General features: G+C 44.2%; 1 protein-coding gene across 1 annotated transcript in view; it reads right to left on the reverse strand.

Moving 5' to 3' along the window:
* CFAP61 (cilia and flagella associated protein 61) overlaps positions 1-19026 on the reverse strand; it is an 826389-nt gene that overhangs the window by 630506 nt on the left and 176857 nt on the right. The window contains exon 11 of the mRNA XM_029593764.1: positions 10273-10460. Within this exon, the coding sequence (XP_029449624.1) occupies positions 10273-10460 (188 nt within the window). The remainder of the gene's footprint in view (positions 1-10272; positions 10461-19026) is intronic.

Below are 19026 nucleotides of genomic sequence, written 5' to 3' on the forward strand. Positions count from 1 at the left end.
CCACCACTTGACTCTTGGTTCCACCCTGACTATTTATGTAAGCTACAATCATCGCACTGTCTGATAGGACCCGTACCGAACGACCTCTCACCATGGCAGAAAAGCCCACAAGGCTTAGCGGACCACTCTAGTCTCCAAACGATTGATAGACTAAGCAGACTCTTTCACAGACCAGCAACACTGAGCCGAGTGATACTGACAAACTGCTCCCCAATCAGAGACTGGCATCAGTGGTAACCACTACCCACTCCGGAACTTTGAGGACTATCCCCCGAATGAGATTGGAACTTAGAAGCCACCAGGATAGACTCTCCTGAGCAACAGCCTCAAGCGGCAAAGGAAGATGAAACTCCTCCGAGACCGGGTTCCACCATGCCAAAAGAGCCCTCTGCAAAGGTCTCATATCAGCAAATGCTCAAGGTACCAATTCCAGGGTTGAAGCCACAGAGCCCAGAACTTGCAAATAGTCCCATATCTTGGACATCGGTAATTTTAACAAGTGACAAACCTGCCCCTGCAGCTTCCGAATTTGCTCCTCTGTGAGAAACACTTTGCCCTCCAGCATGTCGAACCGAACTCCCAGATACTCCGGGAACTGCGATGGTTACAGGTTACTCTTCACCAAATTCACCACCCAGCCAACTGACAACCTTATGAACCAACTGGCGACAAAGAAACTCCGACTTCATCCTGATAAGCCAGTCATCCAGATAAGGATGCACCAGAATCCTTTCCTGACGCAAAGCCACTGCTACCACCACCACCATCACCTTGGTGAAGGTGCGTGGCACTGTGGCCAAACCGAAAGGAAGGGCCTGAAACTGAAAATGCTGACCCAGAATCATGAACCACAGAAAAACTTGCGAGTCTGGCCAAATAGGAATGTGGCGATATGCCTCCATTAGATCCAGAGATACTAGAAATTCTCCCTTGCAAACCACCACAATCACTCACCTTAGTGTCTCCATACAGAAACATGGTAACTTGAAAGCCACAGTTACCTTTTTCAGATCTAGAATCGGACGGAACGTGCCTTCCGTCTTTGGGACCACGAAGTAAATGGAATACCTTCCCAAGCCTAGTTCCTCGCGGGGAAACGGAATTACCGCTGAAACCTCAAAAATCCTCTTGAGGTGTACTTCTAGTTTACGATCCTGCACATTCTTCAACGCTGCAGATGCTACCACTGGGATGGTTGTCTTTTTGGTAACTGCCAAAAACACAGTGTCAACCTTAGGAAGTGTGAAAAGCTCCAGCGACTGCTTGGGTAATGGATAGAGCTTTGCCATGGCCCTTACCACCTTTAACCCTGAATCTGGAGTTTCCCACTCCCTCTCCACCAACCTCTTTACCTACTTGTGATAAGGGAAGGCCGTCGGGGGACCCCTCAACCCATCCACGACCAGATCCGTACCTTCCAAATCAGAATCTTCCTCAGGAACTTTAACACCCAGCACCTGAATAGCTTGAGGAATTAATGGGCCGAGTTCCTCTTTTCTAAAAAGACAAACTATCTTCAGGTCATCCCTCAGACCCATATCGCCTGTCGCCTGATCTATCTGCAAATCATTGCTAGCAGGTTCCCCTGTCCTCAGTGGGATATCCTCAGAATTCTCCAAGTCGTCTCCCCTGGTCCTGAACCCAGAGGAGGACCCATTAATTTCTGAACAGAGGAAATGCACTTTCTGCCCAAATAATCCTGCTTGGGTCCCACAGCACTTCCTGCCGACGATTGGGACCGAGAATCCAAATGAGAATAAGCTGCCTGCTGTTTGGCCAGATAAGCCTCATGCAGCAGCAATTCAAAATCAGCTGAAAACAGCTTAGCAATCCCAGCCCTACCAGAAGGGGCACCCAGGATAGGAAACATATGAACCTCTTCCCCCTTCGAGCCTCCCAGCTTCTCCCCAGAGCCTGAACATGCCGGAGACAAACACAGGGGGACATCCTCCTCCTCCCGCAACGATGCGGGAACGGCCAAAAGTGAATCCAAAATGGCCACCATTCCCGCGCTGAGTGAGAAGGGATCTTCATCTACAGGCAGAGGACAGACCTCGTGAGTGATGGAAATTAGTGCTGGTATAGGAGGTTTACTATATTCTAATTATTTACTGATGGCTTTTGGAAGGCTAAGCCCATACCTAACATACCGTATTTTTTGCTCCATAAGATGCACTTTTTTTTCCCCCAAAAGTGGGGGGGAAATGTCTGTGTGTCTTATGGAGCGAATATAATAAAAAAATTAAATAAACTACAACCCCCCCTCCCTCCTGACCCCCCTAAGACTTGCCAAAAGTCCTTGGTGGGCCAGCGCCGGCCGTCCATTGCTCCTACCATGTGACAGGGGCCGACCAATGGCACCAGTAGCCCCTGTCACATAGTAAGGGCAAAGTGCCACCGGCGCCATTTTGATTACTGGCAGCTGAATGCCCGAGAGGGGGAGATCGCTCCCAGGACCCCCACTGGATCACCAGGGACTTTTGGCAAGTCTTGGGGGGGTCAGGATGGAGGGGAGTTGTAGTTTATTAAATTTGAAGGGTTGGGTGGGGGGGAGTTGTTTATTTTTTTTCATGAAATAGCATGATAAAAGTTTTCCGATCTGGGGAGTGGACCAAAATGGCCCACCTCAGACCCAAAAACAAAACGGGGACGAAAAAAATTGTATGCACACCCCTTAATGCCGGAAACGGACGCTCCATAAGACGCACAGACGCCAGTTTAGCACACCATTTTTTTTAAATTTTCCCCCTCTGAACCCTAGGTGCATCTTATGGAGCGAAAAATATGGTACATTACAATACGCCCAATACCATATGGGTTGTAAGTGGTTTTTGTGCAGGGTTTCTGGTTGATACCACAGCAGTATATGTAAATACATTGATATTTTAACCTCAGAAGACTGTACTTTGTAAAATCTATTGTAAATGCAAACCTTTTAATTGTGTGTGGAGAGGGCTGTGGGGGGAGGGGGCGCAGGTCTATAAGGTTTACCTAGGGCACATAGCACTCTTGCACTGGCTTTGATTGGGGAAGACACAGTAATTGTTTGCATGAGGCAGCTAAAAAGTTAGCACCAGTCCTGGCTCTCTTCACCAGCGGGCTCTGACTGCCCCCCATGGCAGCCAATAACAAAGTACCCAACACTGAGGCACAAGTGCCCAGCTATGCACCACAGCTTGTCCCATGTAGCTGAACCAGTGAGAAGAAATGGGGAACAGCTGAATGGCAGGATCTCCCCTTTTATTGCCCTGAGATGCTGGAAGAGAAACGCCTGCGTGTGTGTACCCTCTCAGCTCATTACTTTTTAGTGCATAATAGAAATATTCTGCGGGATCTAGAATTTATGTAAATGTATGCAAATGCACCCCTCTCCGGTCCTCAAGTGTCAGTCCTGGTCTGTGAAAAAGTTGGCAACCCTATATTTAACATGAAAATGACTCAAAATTATTCTCCATGACAATTACTAACTACGATGTACATTTTTGAAAAGTTACACAGTACAAAGAGAAAGCAGCTTTCACAAGATAACAAGAGACAATCAGCTACAGAGGTCATCACTATTATTAGTATCCTTTGTCAGAGCTCTTCAGCTAAAATAAGCCAATTTATTCTAAAGCAAAAGAATTTTAAACTAAACATTGTTTCAGAGCTGTCCCAGTCACCACTCTGCTTATTTTAAGGGACATGCCAGTCATCTAATGGTCTGCTGAAGTAAATCACATGACGGTTGGGGAGCTACTTAAATCTAGTCCTCAGTGGAATACATGACCTGGTGCAAGAGGTTACTATGGTGAAGCCACTTAGCAATAGTAATCATAAGGCAATCAAATATGACATAATCACTAGAGGGAGATATTAAGAAAACTACTGTAGTAGCAGATACATTTAAAAAGAGAAACTATGATCAAATGAAGAAATTAGTTAGAGAAAAACTAAAAAGAGTGGTTGCAAAAGTTAAAAGTTTGCATGAGGCATGAACATTATCCTGTAAGCTCAAATAAAATGTATTCTATGCATTAAAAAAGGTTGAAGGAAACAAAATGACTGCCAGCATAGTGTAATGATGAGTTGAAAGAGGCATTTAAAATCAAAAGGGCATTTTTCAAATAAATGAAAAGTAATCCAAATGAGGAAAATAGGTAGGATCATACAGTAGCTACCGACAAATTAGATATAAAACTGTATTAAGACAGGTTAAGAGAGAATTTGAGAAGAAGTTTGCCATAGAGGCAAAAATTAATAATAAAAACTTTCTCAAGTACATTTGAAGCAAAAAGCCAGTGATGGAGTTGGTTGGGCTCCTAGATGACCAAGGCTTAAAAGGGGTGCCCAGGGAAGACAAGGAAATTGCAGAAAAACTGCATTAATTTTTTGCCTTAGTCAATAATAAGAAGGATATTGGGAACCTACCCATTCCAGAAACATTTTTTGATGGTGGTGATTCCGAGCAACTATAGCAAATCTCTGTGATAATGTGAAAATAACAAATCACTAGGGCCAGATGGTATATTTCGCAGTCATGTTACAGTAACCTGTAAAATATCATTTAAAACAGCCACAATACCTGAAGATGGGAGAGTGGCCAAAGTAACACCGATTTTTAAAAAGGGCTCCAGAGATGATCCAGGAAAGCATAGACCGGTAAACATGACATTTGTGCTGGGCAAAATGGTAGAAGCTATTCTTAAAAATTAAATTACTAACCATATAAATAGACATGGCTTAATGGGGACAAGTCAATCTGATTTTAACAAAGGGAAATTTTGCCGTACAAATTTATTATATTTGTTTTTAAGGTATAAATAAACATGTAAATAAAGGTGAGTCAATTGATATAGTATATTTAGATTTTCAGAAAGCAGCGTTGTTTACCTATAACAGGTGTTCTCCAAAGATAGCAGGATGTTAGTCCTCACACATGGCTGACATCATTGGATGGAATCCAGCACTGAAAACTTATGTCATATTTTCTAGAACTTTGACTGAGCCTAATTGAGCATGCTCAGGCATGCATTACACTATACATCCATGCGCGGTCCCCTTCAGTCTTATAATATACAGTTCAAGTATAAAATAAGAAAGGAGAAGAAATCCACGCCATGGAATCCCAACTCCGCGGGGTGGCGGGTAGGTTTTGTGAGGACTAATATCCTGTTGTCCTCAAATACCTGTTGAAGGTAAGCAACTCTGCATTCTCCAAAGACAAGCGGGATGGTAGTCCTCACACATGGGTGAATCCCTCACACAATAAGGGACCAACAAAACACCAAAATAAGCGCCAACAGGCACAAAAGCAAACTGGTTTTGATGGTAACGGTGGGGAGAGGAACAGCCTGAACATAAACAACGGGCCCTAGGTGGGAATAGAATTGAGTTCTACACCTCAAAAAGTTCCAAGGACAGATTGGCCAAACCTGCTGTTGTGTCAGCTATCCCTATCCAAACAGTAATGTGATGTGAATGTGTGAAGAGAACTTCATGTCGCAGTCCTGCAGATCTCCTCCATTGGAACTGCTCACAGATGGGCACCAACACTGCCATAGCTCTAACAGAGTGAGCCTTGACATTGCCCCCAAGATGCAATCCTGCCTGTATATAATAGAAAGAAATGCAGTCTGCTAGCCAATTAGAAAGAATCTGTTTGGCAACAGTGATACTCAACTTATTCCTATCAAAAGAAATAACACATTGGGTGGACTGTCTATGGGCTTCTGTCCACTCTAGATAGAAGTCCAAAGCTCTTTTGCAGTCCAAGCTGTGCATGGCTTGTTTGCCATGATGCAAATGCAGCCTGGGAGAGAATGTTGGCAGGATGATGGACTAGTTAAGATGGAAGTGCGAAACCACTTTAGGCAGGAACTTAGTGTGCAGATGTAGAACCAGCCTATCATGAAAAAACTTGGTATAAGGTGGATAAGTCATTGAGACCTGGAACTCGCTAACTCTGTGTACTGCAGTAACTGCTACCAAAAATAGGACCTTCCAGGTCATGTACTTTAGGTCACAGGAGTGCAGTGGCTCAAAGAGAGCTTTCATCAGTTGAGCTAATACCACGTTGAGGTCCCAAGACACAGCAGGAGCCCTTAAGGTAGGCTTCAGTTAAAGCAGTCCTCACATGAAATGTACAACTGTAAGCTGAACAGAGATAGGCGTACCATCTATATCACACTGTTAAGCGCCAATTGCACTTAAATGGACTCTAGCAGAGCTGGCTTTCAAGCCAGCTTCCAATAAGTGTAAAAGGTAGTCAAGTAGTTTTTGTGGGGAGCAGGAAAACAGACTAAGGCCTTCTGCTCATAACACACAGAAAACCTCCTCCACTTCAGTCTCTAAGACTTTCTAGAGTAAGGCTTTCTGGTAGCCACCAGGACCTGAGACACATCTTCTAAGAGACCAAGAGGTTGCAATATCAACCTCTCAACATCCAGGCTGTGAGCGACAAGGCCTGGAGGTAGGGATATTGCAACCTGCCTTGATCCTAGGTGATGAGATTTGGAGAAGTCCCCAGCCTGATTAGTTTCTGGATGGACATCTCCCTGAGGAGTGGAAACCAGACCTGTCTCAGCCAATGAGGGGCTATGAGAATCATAGTCCCTCTGACCTCATGAAGATTTCGCTACCAATGGAGCTAATGGCAGATGAAGACATCTGAGACTCTTTTACTGCGCATCCTGTACAGGAAGAAGAATTGAGGAACCTTCCTGCTTCAAGGTGCTGTGAAGTGATCCATGTATGGGCTTCTCCGGAGGTGGAAGATCCGATTTGTGACCCCTTGATCCAGGGACCACTCGTGGCTCTGAAGGCACAGCTCAGTCTGTCCGCTATCATGTTTTCTATTCTGGCCAGGTACATGGTCTTGAGCACCTCCCATGGGAGATGGCCCACAAGCTATCTGGACCATTTCCTGGCACAAGAAATACGATCCTGTACCTCCCTGCTTGTTGACATACCACCTTGTCACTTGGTTGTTGGTTTGGATCAGGACAATTTTGTTGGACTGCCAATCTCTGAAAGCCCATAGCATGTACATGATTGCCTGGAGCTCCAGGAAGTTGATTTGACAAAGACATTCCTGGGCAGACCATAGACCCTGGGTGCTGAGCCCATCTACATGAGCCCTCCAACCCAGGATTGACGCATCTATGGTTAGAACAATTTGGATAGGAGGACTTTGGAAAAAGACCCCTATTCCAGATTTGAAATTGCTTGCTACCAGGACAAAGAGTCACAGAGAGGCGAGGTGATTCGGATGCAATCCAGCAGGTTCTGCATGGCCTGGTGCCACTGTGACCTAATGGTCCATTGGGCCTTTCGCATGTACAAATGTCCAAACAAAAAGAAGCGGAAGACGGTCTCGTAGTGCAGGAAGCAATCAAAGTAAAATGAGACCAATTGTTAAAGAGTAAAGGAAAAATGTTTATTAAGCACAATATCAATTAAAAATACTCTTGCCCGACTCAGACTGAGTTTCGCCTTAACATTGGGCTGCATCAGGGGCTGTAAAATAACAAAATATTAAAACACATTATTAAAAACTTAAAAAATGGGCAACCGGCGTCATTTTGATTACTGGCAGCTGAATGCCCCAGAGGGGGAGATCGCTCCAAGGACCCCCGCTGGAACACCAGGGACTTTTGGCAAGTCTTGGGGGGGTCAGGAGGGTGGGGTGTTGTAGTTAATGAAATTTTTTTTTTATATTCGCTCCATAAGACGCACAGACATTTTCCCCCCACTTTTGGGGGAAAAAAAATGTGTGTCTTATGGAGCAGAAAATACGGTATATATTGATCAACTCAAAGATCCTTACATCAACAGGTCCTCATATATAGATTATTTATCGATCTACCAACGGAGAATTATAAATTTGTTATAAAAGAAAAGGATTGCTTGGGTCTAGTCATGTTTTTTTTTATATAAAATTTTTTAGTATTAGCTAATCATATGTAGTAAATATGGCATACATGCATACATTAAAAAACATATATAAAGAATTATTTTAAATGAACCTGTTCATTAATATGCAAAATATCGCTATTAAATTCAGATTATGATTTACTGTATATTATAAAAGGTGAAGTAATCATGAATGTTGTAAAATATTAGTAAAACTATTAAAGTGGCGTTTAGTGCCCCTGACGCAGCCCAATGTTAAGGTGAAACTTGGCCTGAGTCAGGCAAGGGTATTTTTAATTGATATTGTGTTTAATAAAAAATTTCCCCTTTACTGTATAACGATTGGTCTCATTTTACTTTGATTGCTGCATGAACAAATGTGCCAGGGGAGTGACATGAACTATTTTGGTCATATGGCCCAACAGCTTCAGCACGTGCCAAGTTGACACCTGCTGGCTCTGTTGAATCTCCGTCACGATGGTCATCAGATTGATGGCCCTTTGTCAAGGCAGGAAAGCCTTGGCCTGAGCCATTTCTAGCAGGGCTACAATAAAGTCCAATTGAGGTGACAGGCTGATATGGGACTTGGGATAGTTGATGATGAACTCTAATGACTCCAGCACCCGGATAGTCGAGCACATGGACTCATTTGCTCCCACCCGAGAGATTCTCTTGACCAGCCAATCATTCAGATACTAGAAAACATGAACTCCAAGTCTGAAAAGGTGTACTGCCATCATCGTCAGGTATTTTGTAAAGATATACAGGGCTGGCCCAAGCCCAAACAGCAGAATGTAATACTGGAAATGCTGTTTTCCCACCAGGAATCTCAGATACTTCTGGTGACCTGGGAAGATCCTGATGTGTGTACATGCCCTTCAGATTGAGGAAGCCAGGTCCCTTTTTGTAAGAAGGGAAGCAGGGTGCCCAGAGAAACCATCTTGAAGTTCTCTCTTTTGATGAACTTGTTCAAGGCCCTTAAGTCTAGGATGGGATAGAGTCCCCCTGTTTTATTTCGTATCAGGAAGTACCAGGAGTAAAATCCCCACCCTCTATGCCCTGGTGGAATGGGCCTGACTGCTCTTCCGTTAAGAGGGAGAACTGCCTTGCTAGTACTACCTCCTGATACAATACTGGGCCACAGAATGAGCTTGGGGGTGGGGCAATTTGGCGGGGCACCCAATAAATGTAATCAGTACTCTTGGTGAACAATGAATAAAACTCACTGATCTGAGGTTATACTAAGACATCATATCACAAAGAACTGTAGCCTTCCCCTGACCAGCAGATCCACTGCCCCGTATATGGGCAAATGGGCTATGCTCCCCACGATCCAGTCTAAACCCTGTCCCTGGAGTTGACTGAGGCACTAGCTGGGCTTTGTGGCTCTCTGCTGCCTGGAGTAGCCACAGGAGCCCTGATGAGACTGATGGGACTAAGGTGGCAGAGTTTAGTACTTCCTCAGGTGGACGAAGGAACTTCCTTGGCCCAGACCTTGATGACCACCTGGATGAGGAGGACATGTCCGGGGTGCTAGTGGAGAACTGTTGAAGGGGCGCATGATGGTCCTGGATTTGGGCCACAGCGTCCTTGACCTTATCTCTGCTCACTGAGCAGAAGTCAGATCTAGAAATCAAATCCAAGTCTCCCACATAGCAGAACATAGCACTTTCACTGGGTTATTGGGACAGTTTATAAAAATCTATATTAAAAAGTGAGAACATAGGTTGCCTTAGAGATATAATTTTAGGGTATTACTAAAAAAATATAAATATGCTTTCCCCAGTCATGGAATATTGAAGATTACTTCTATATAGGAATAAAAAGTGAACTAGTAAAGTTTTACATTCTCATTCGCCAAAGTCTAATAAGTTTATAGCCAGATAAACTTATCCAGCTAACTTTGCAGAGATATTCAGTGGCACACCTGTGACACTGAATACACTCGGCTATGTCAAAGTTAGCCGGATATATTTATCCAGATAAGTTTATGACTGCTGTTCGGCAGCGTTGGTTAGCTGCTTGAGGTAAATGGGCTACATTTTAAATTTTTTATATTGAGTTATATCTGTTGGTTTTAATTATGGAATTTTTTAAAATGTTGTACACTGCCCTGGGCAGGCTTGTTCCTGGGAAGAAGGTATATAAATATAAATGAAACTAATTAAATGACGCCGAAAATCAGCATTCATCCGGCTAACTTAGCTAGATAGCCAGCTCCGTCCTGCCCCGCCAGTTTAGTCAGATAAATAGTTATTGATCTATCTCAGGGCTGGTCAGCACAGCAGGATTTTCAAATTCCAGCTAAGTCCAAACAAATAGTGCTGAATATCAGCCTCTTTAAAGCTTACAACAGAATTTTTGGCTATCCAAACTTGCCTTGTTTCACATTTCTCATCAATACAGAACAGCTGAATGCAGAAAGCAGATACAGCTCCTTTGTAGACAGGACGGAAGACATCTTTTCTCTCCATTTCTGCGATAGAGATCCATGAGGTTTTGAAATCTACATCTGTGATATCATCTTCTAGCTCCTCAGCACTTGAAATCTCAGCTGTTAAGTCTTTCTGCAGCAAGAAGAGACAAGGGACCAGATAGAAACCACACTCTTTCATTTAATGAGCTCTCAGTTGCATCATCATTATCATCTCTACATTATAGTATTACATGCGCAGATGCAAGTGGAATTTTTTTTCAGCCTGGGGAAACATTTCCTAAGAGATAGAACAGCTTAAAGGATATGTTTTAAAGAAGTGTTGGACTGTTTATCAAAATGGTTATAGGAGCAGCAAATTGATAGTCATTTTTAAATAATACTATGTAATAAAGAATATATACATATGGCTAATCATGAATACCAGTGATAAACTCATACATACACTTTCACTCTCTGATTCTAACTTTTAATTGGATATAAATTTAATTATTTGTTGTCAATTAACTAAAACAATTTCCATTTAGGAAGGATAACAATAGGAGAATTATTGTTACGCTTGAGCTATGCTCCGGTGTCGTGAACACCACCCAAAAGGGTGGCTCCAGGTGGAGAGAGACAGGGATGGCTGGAAGGTCTCTGACGATGGCTGTGAATATGTGGAGCAGGGTATTGGCTGGGACAAAGTCCAAGTCCAGGCTGGGTCTAGGCAGGCGGCAGGTAAACAGCGACAGGGTCCAGGCTGGGTCGGGGCTGGCGGCAGGCGAACAGTGTCAAGTCCAGGCTGGGTCGGGGCAGGCGGCAGGCAAACAGTGTCAAGTCTAGGCTGGGTCAGGGCAGGCGGCAGGCAAACAGTGTCAGGGTCCGGGCAGGGTCAAGGAACCTTATAGCAAGGTAGAATGCCCGAAGGCCACACACACACACGGCAGGGCAGAGGGCCTGCAGGCCACACACACACACACACAGCAAGGCACGGCAGAGGGCCCGAAGGCCACACACACACGGCAAGGCAAGGCAGAGGGCCCGAAGGCCACACACACACACGGCAAGGCAAGGCAGAGGGCCCGAAGGCCACACACACACACGGCAAGGCAAGGCAGAGGGCCCGAAGGCCACACGCACAGCAAGGCAAGGCAAGGCAGATGGCCCGAAGGCCACACGCACACAGCAAGGCAAGGCAGAGGGCCCGAAGGCCACACGCACACGGTAAGGCAATGCAGAGGGCCCGAAGGCCACACACACACGGCAAGGCAAGGCAGAGGACCTGAAGGCCACATACACAGCAAGGCAAGGCAAAGCAAGGCAGAAGGTCCGAAGGCCACACACACAGCAAGGCAAGGCAAAGCAAGACAGAAGGCCCGAAGGCCACACACACCGCAAGACAAGGCAGAAGGCTAGAGCAGGGAGCCCAGGCAAGTTCGATGCCGATGCACCGAGGGAACTGCCAGGCAGGGTTATAAGGGGAAGTCCAGAACATAGAGAAAACAATGAAGATGGACTGGGCCAGTCAGGAGAGCCTGCTCTTGAAGGACCCCTGGTGGTGAGGCGGTTGCACAGCAGTCATAGCCGTAACAGTACCCCCCCCCCCCCCTCAAGGCCTCCCCCTCCTCCTGGGTCCCATCTTTGCAGGGGGTACGGAATAATGAAGTCAGACCCCTCCTTCTCACTGTTGGAAACAGGATGCTGGGCTTGATGGACCCTTGGTCTGACCCAGTATGGCATGTTCTTATGTTCTTATCTTGGCCAGGTGGATGGTAGTATATTACTGTCACTATACTCTTTCCCAACACAAAGGGATTTCTACCCATAAAGATTCGATTGTACATTTAGTCTCATGCAGGATCTTTATTCTGTTGGACTCTATACCATCCTGGACATAAAGCGCCACCAAGATGCTCCTGTCATTGCAATATAATTTGTACCCCAGTATAGTACTATCGTATAGGTTATCCTCTTTCCACCATGTCTCTGAGATGCCAATTGAGTCTATGTCATCATTCACTGCTATACACTCTAATTCTCCCATCTTACTTCTAAGACTTCTGGGATTAGCATAAAAACATTTCAAAGTGAGTTTTTTGTTTGTATTTACTTTCTGCTTCTCAGTTGATAGGGATAAACTGGAATCTTTTAGCTCAGGTGAGTTTTTAATTATAGGCACTTGGACTACTTTTCTTATTATTGGAACCTCTCTGTTGGGATACCCTAACTTTAATGCTTCATTAGTATTCTTTGAAGATACCTCCCTTCGAACCATGCACTGCTGAGCGACTGTCGGCTTTCCCCTTTATTCTAGTTTTAAATCTGCTCTATCTCCTTTTTAAAGGTTAGCACCAGCAACCTGGTTCCACCCTGGTTAAGGTGGAGCCCACCCCTTCAGAAAAAAAGACTCCCCCTTCCCCAAAAGGTTCCCCGGTTCCTTACAAAACTGAATCCCTCCTTCCCTGTACCATAGTCTACTCTAATCCATGCATTAAGACTCCAGAGATCTGCCTGCCTCTGGGGACCTGTGCATGGAACAGAGAGCATTTCAGAGAATGCTACCCTGGAGGTTCTGGATTTCTGCTCTTATACCACTTCTTAATTCTGATTTGAAGATCTTAGCTAAAGTTTTACAGCTCTATCTGGAGTTGGTCCTTCCTTCCTTAGTGCACAGAGATCAAACCGGCTTTGTAAAAGGGAGAGTTACTACCTTCAACACTAGACAATTGTTTAATATTATCCATTTGGCTAAGAAACAGGGAATCTCAAGGGTCATCTTCTCTTAAGATCCGGAAAAGGCCCTTGATGGGATATCTTGGCCATTTTTATTTGTGGTCCGCTGTCATGTTGGATTACCTGATCGGTTTCTTGATTGGATTTATGCTATGCACGTTTACCCTACAGCTAGGATTTTAATTAATGGCTCTCTCTCCTTCTTTTTCTCCATAATGTGAGGAACCTGGCAGGGATGTCCCTTATCACCTATGCTTTTTGACTTGGTTATTGAGTCTTCGTTCGTGGCTATCCGTACAAACCCGGTTATCCGGGGGGTTAGGATAGGATGTTTAGAGCACAAAATATCTCTTTATGCCGACGATGTTTTGGTCTATTTAACCTCATTGAGAACCTCTGCCCCGCATTGCTAGAACTCATACAGCACTATAGGGATCTGGCTGGCTATAAAGTTAATTGGGATAAATCTGAGGTGTTTTCTTGGGGTGGGATAGTTTGTCTTCTGGACTGTTTGCGTACTTTTCGGAGGGCGACAGATAGATTCAAGTATTTAGGAGTGTATATTCCTAAAGATTGGTCTAGGCTTTATGCTCATAATTATGCAGGTCTTATTGCTCAGTTAAGAAAAACGTATTGGACCGGGCGGATCTCCCTGTCTCTTGGGCAGGGAGGATTAACTTACTCAAGATGAATATCCTGCCCAGGCTCCTATATCTGTTCCAACATGTCCCCTGTTCTATTCCATTGAAGGTGTTCGATGACTTACATAGCTGCATGTCGAAGATTATTTGGCAGTATAAGCAAGTGTGCATTGGTTTTTCCCAGTTGTACATGCCCAAGAGACAGGGAGGTAAGGCCTTACCTAACTTAAAAGTCTATTACTGGGCGGCTAGACTAGTGTGTCTCAAGGCTTGGGCAGCCCATAGGGATATCCCATGGGTAGCACTGGAGCTTGTGCAACTAGAAGGTAGCTCATTAGCTATGTTGTCCTTCCTTCCTCCTGCTTCTCCAATGAGATGCTGGGCTAGTAAGTGTCATCCCATTATCTCTCACACTCTTAAGGTGTGGTCTCAGGTTCTGCACTGGGCCTGTGTGTGATTATGCAACTCTGGGATGAAGATGGTTTTCAATCATTTGAGGATTTATGTGATGAATATGAATTACCGTATTCCTCAAAGGCCCATTATTTGAGACCGTGTGAGGCCTTAGCTGTTCACTTGGATGTCTCTTCATCATTTGGGTCCATGTCCAAATTAGAGAATAACTTGAGTGGCCCAGATGCTTTTGCTAAGGGAATAACGACCCTTTACTGGGGTTTGCTCCTTTGTAGGTTTGGGGAAGAGACATCTCAGAAATTGATAGTGCAATGGAACAGAGATCTGGGGACTGCTTACAACTCCAAGGTTTGGAAACACATTTAGTTGACAGCGCACCATAGCTCCTTCTGTATCAAATGGATGGAGCTTATGATCCAACTGTTGCATAGAACTTACCAGACGCCCCTTTTTTATGGGAGGATATATGGGGATGCAGAGGCGTTGTGTTGGCGTGGCTGCGTTGAAGTGGGATCATATATGCATATATGGTGGCAATGCCTAAGTGTGCGTCATTTTTGGAGTCAAGTAACGCAGTAAGTTGCTGATATACTAGGCTTTCCTATTGGTATTACTCCTACACTTGGTTTACTTGGTAGATGGGTGGGTTCTATGGTCCCCAGGAAGCATCAATCTTTAGTAGGTCAGCTCCTATTGGCTGCTAGATTTGCTATAGCCTCCTTTTGGAAATCTAGCCCTGGGTTACACCATTGGTGGGATCAGGTTAGGGAAATAGCGGATATTGAGCATTTACGTTTTGCTTCTAAGAATGAAAACTTTAAGTATCAAAATATTTGGGGTCCTTATAATGCTTATTATCAGAATGGTTGATCAATGCTTTGTTAAAAGGGGGAGTCATTACTTGCTGTTGCCTGTAATGTTTATTGATGGTTTACTGAAGTTATGTGTTTACTTTGCTCTATATTCCTGTGTATTGAAAGTTTTAAATTAAATAAAACTTTTTTTTTTAAAAAGGGTCAAAGACAGGATGGAGGCGATCCAGAGAAGGGCCACCAAAATGGGGGGGAGGGGTCTCCATCAAATGACTTATGAGGAGAAGTTAAAGGACCTAAATATGCATACTCTGGAGGAGAGGAGGTGCAGGGGAGATATGATACAGACCTTCAGATCCTGAAAGATTTTAATGATACACAATCGACAAACTTTTTCCATTGAAAAGAAATCAATAAACTCCGCTTCACTCTGTCCCAACATCAAATTTGCTATCTGCCGGAGCTCTCGCGGTCCTGTCGTGGACAGGAGCCCACTCACCTCCAGGTAAGCTGTTCAGGCGCGAACAGCGGGAAGAACTCACAGAGAAGGGAAGAGACTGAGAAGATAAGAACCAAATCCCAACGCTGCATGCAGAGAAATTAAGCCACCCCCCTCGAAAGGCACTAGACCAATTATAAGCTGGCTTGAGACCCTTTAAACTGAACCAAGCACCCACAGCATTCATCCATCCAGTCTCCTGGATCCAGCATTCATCCATCCAGTCTCCTCATCCCATCTTCATCCAATCTACAAGCAAACTTCATCCAATCTTCATCCTGCATTCATCCTTTCATTCATCCAAACGTCATCGAGCATTCTTCCTACCAGCCTCCAACACTTATCTGACCAGGCCCTAGCACTCATCCGACCGCATCCAGCATTCTCCCAACCTTCACCCCAGAAATTAAGTTCTGTGCTTTAACAAACAGTTCTCTGGTTACAATTGGCCACTATGCTTCGTGGTCTCCCTATTCCAATTCTCCATCATAGGACCATTTTCACAGGTAAACCTTTCATGATTTCCTGTCCGCACACCTACAAATCCCTCATTCCCATCATGGTCTCCCCCATTACACAAATGCTAGGCCTAATGCTATTCTCCCTGATTCTATTCAACGCCCAATCTCTCACTAAGAAAACACTTATACTCAACGACCTTCTTCTTGACGCAAATCCAGACTTCTGCGCCATAACTGAAACATGGCTTAAACCTACAGAAACTGCACTAATTAATCAATTACCAACGCATACCTATGATTTCTTCTCCATCACCCGACGGAAAAAAAGGGGAGGGGGTATTCTCCTTGCTGCCAAAAAAGATCTGAGAATCGCAAAATATCCAGTCAACTCCCCTACTAAACTTGAAACAGGCCTCTTCAAATCAGACCATCTTCAAATCCTTCTTGTCTTTGCCCCCACAGGCCTTCTCGACTCGGACGCCTCACCCTTTCTGGAATTAACAGCTACACACCTAAATTTGGAGTCCCCAGCAATAATACTTGGAGATTTCAACTTACATGTCGACGATCCCTCTCTCTCAACCAACGGCGAAACTCTCCTTAACGCCATGTCAGCCATGAGTTTCAAGCAGATAATCAATAAACCCACTCATAGAGCGGGTCATACCTTGGACCTCATTTTCGTAAACACGGGCATCTCACACTCAGCACAACCGGTCTGCAAACTAGTCCCCTGGTAAGACCATGCCCTAATCTCAACCACCATCTCACTGGCACAAACAAGTAACAAACACTCCCCTCAACAACAATTTACTTACAGGAAATCATGCTCCTCTGATGACCTCCACAAACACCTAGTCTTAGAACTCCCCCTCATAGACGTTTCCACTCCTAATTTAGCCCTTCAATCATGGTACAATATAACAGAAACGGCGGCAAACAATATCTGTCCACTGACAACTAAAAAACTCAAACACAACGTTTCTAAAAGACAACCATGATTTAATGAAGAACTTCAAAATCTCAAACTTTCCCTTAGACAGAATGAAAGCAAATGGCGCAAAGCACCAACAGCATCCTCCCTCTCCACTTACAAACTTGCCCTCCACCGCTACAAGAGTTCCACGTTAAAAACAAAAAGAGACTTCTACGCTCATAAAATCCATCACCTGATTTTCGACTCTAAAGTCCTTTTTGCTTACGTTTCCAACCTAACTCAAATCAACGTACCGGACATTCCGCTCAACCAAGCTCAAGTAAAAGCAGAAGAGTTGGCCCTCTTCTTCAGCAATAAAATCTCTAACCTTCTAACAAAGTTAGCGCCCAATACCCTTTCTCCATCCAGTACTTATCTGCACCCTAACAAAGACATCTCTCTCAAATCGTTCGAACCTATCACAACTTCAGAGATCCTAGGAGTACTGAAAAAAATGAAACCCTCATCTCACCCATTCGACCATATCCCCACCAAACTACTTCTTCTAATTCCGGACACCATCTCCAAAGCTCTGGCAGACATTATCAACTGTTCTTTATCCCAATGAATCTATCCAGACAACCTTAAAATGGCTTCTATCAAATCGCTCTTGAAAAAACCAAACCTAGATCCAGAAGACCCCACCAACTTTCACCCAATCTCCAACCTCCCGTTCATAGCCAAGGTCATGGAAAAATTAGTTAACTCTAAATTATCAGTCTACCTCGAGGATCACAAAATTTTCTTCCCTTCTCAATATGGCTTCCGGAAATCATTAAGTACCGAATCACTTCTCATATCCTTGACAGATTACCTCATCATGGGCCTCGATAAAGGTCACGCCTATTTATTGATCCTCTTGGACCTCTCAGCCGCTTTTGACACTGTTAACCATTCTATCCTCCTAAACCAGTTATCGAACATCGGCATAACAGGCACGGCACTGGCCTGGTTCAAAACATTCCTGAGAAATAGAGGTTACAAGGTCAAAATACACAACAAAAAATCTAAGCGCTACCCTTCCTCTCTAGGAGTCCCGCAGGGCTCATCCCTCTCATCTACACTCTTTAACATTTACCTTCTCCCTCTCTGCCAGTTATTAACCAAACTGAACCTAAAACACTATTTATATGCTGACGATGTCCAGATAGTGATCCCCATTAAAGAATCCATCAAAAAAACCCTAGACCTCTGGGAAACATGCCTTCGAGAAATCAACTCTCTCCTCTCCAGTCTGAACTTAATCCTAAATTCTTTAAAAACAGAACTCCTTTTCATTTCCACGGATAACAGCAACATCACCACAAATCCTCCAGTAAACTTACAAATAGCGCAAGTAAGAGACCTAGGAGCGATCATTGATAATCGGCTAAACCTAAAAGCTTTTATAAACCAAACCACCAAGGACTGCTTTCATAAACTGCAAGTCCTAAAAAGAATAAAACCACTGTTCCACGCTCATGACTACAAAACAATCTTACAAGCAATAATCTTCTCTAAGTTAGACTATTGCAACTCTTTATTATTAGGTCTCCCATCATCGCATACTAAACCTCTTCAGATGGTTCAAAACACGGCAGCCAGAATATTGACAAATACACGGAGAAGAGATCACATTTCTCCAATCCTCAAAGACCTACGTTGGTTGCCAATTCATTATAAATCTTATATAAGTCCATTACCACAATCTACAAAGCTATCCATCAATACGCGCCGCTCAATCTACAAATCCCTTTCAGAAAACATACCTCCTCCAGACCCATAAGAGAGTACTATAAAGAATCTCTACAGGTATCTCACTCCAAAACCTCCCATCATATAACCTTCAGAGACAGGGCATTCTCCACAGCAGGACCTCCTCTATGGAACTCCATCCCACCAGATCTGCGGCAGGAATCCTGCCTCCCAACATTCAGGAAAAGACTCAAAACATGGCTATGTAAAAAAGCCTTTCCGGACACCGGATGAATCTTAACTCACTACTAACTAGGGATGTGAATTGTTTTAGGACGATTAAAATTATCGTCCGATAATTTTAATATCGTCTTAAACCGTTATGGAACACAATACAATACAGATTCTAACGATTTATCGTTATAAATCGTTAGAATCGTGAGCCGGCACACTAAAACCCCCTAAAACCCACCCCCGACCCTTTAAATTAAATCCCCCACCCTCCCG

Source organism: Rhinatrema bivittatum, chromosome 3 (assembly GCF_901001135.1).
Source record: "Rhinatrema bivittatum chromosome 3, aRhiBiv1.1, whole genome shotgun sequence".
In the NCBI taxonomy this organism is placed as follows: domain Eukaryota; kingdom Metazoa; phylum Chordata; class Amphibia; order Gymnophiona; family Rhinatrematidae; genus Rhinatrema; species Rhinatrema bivittatum.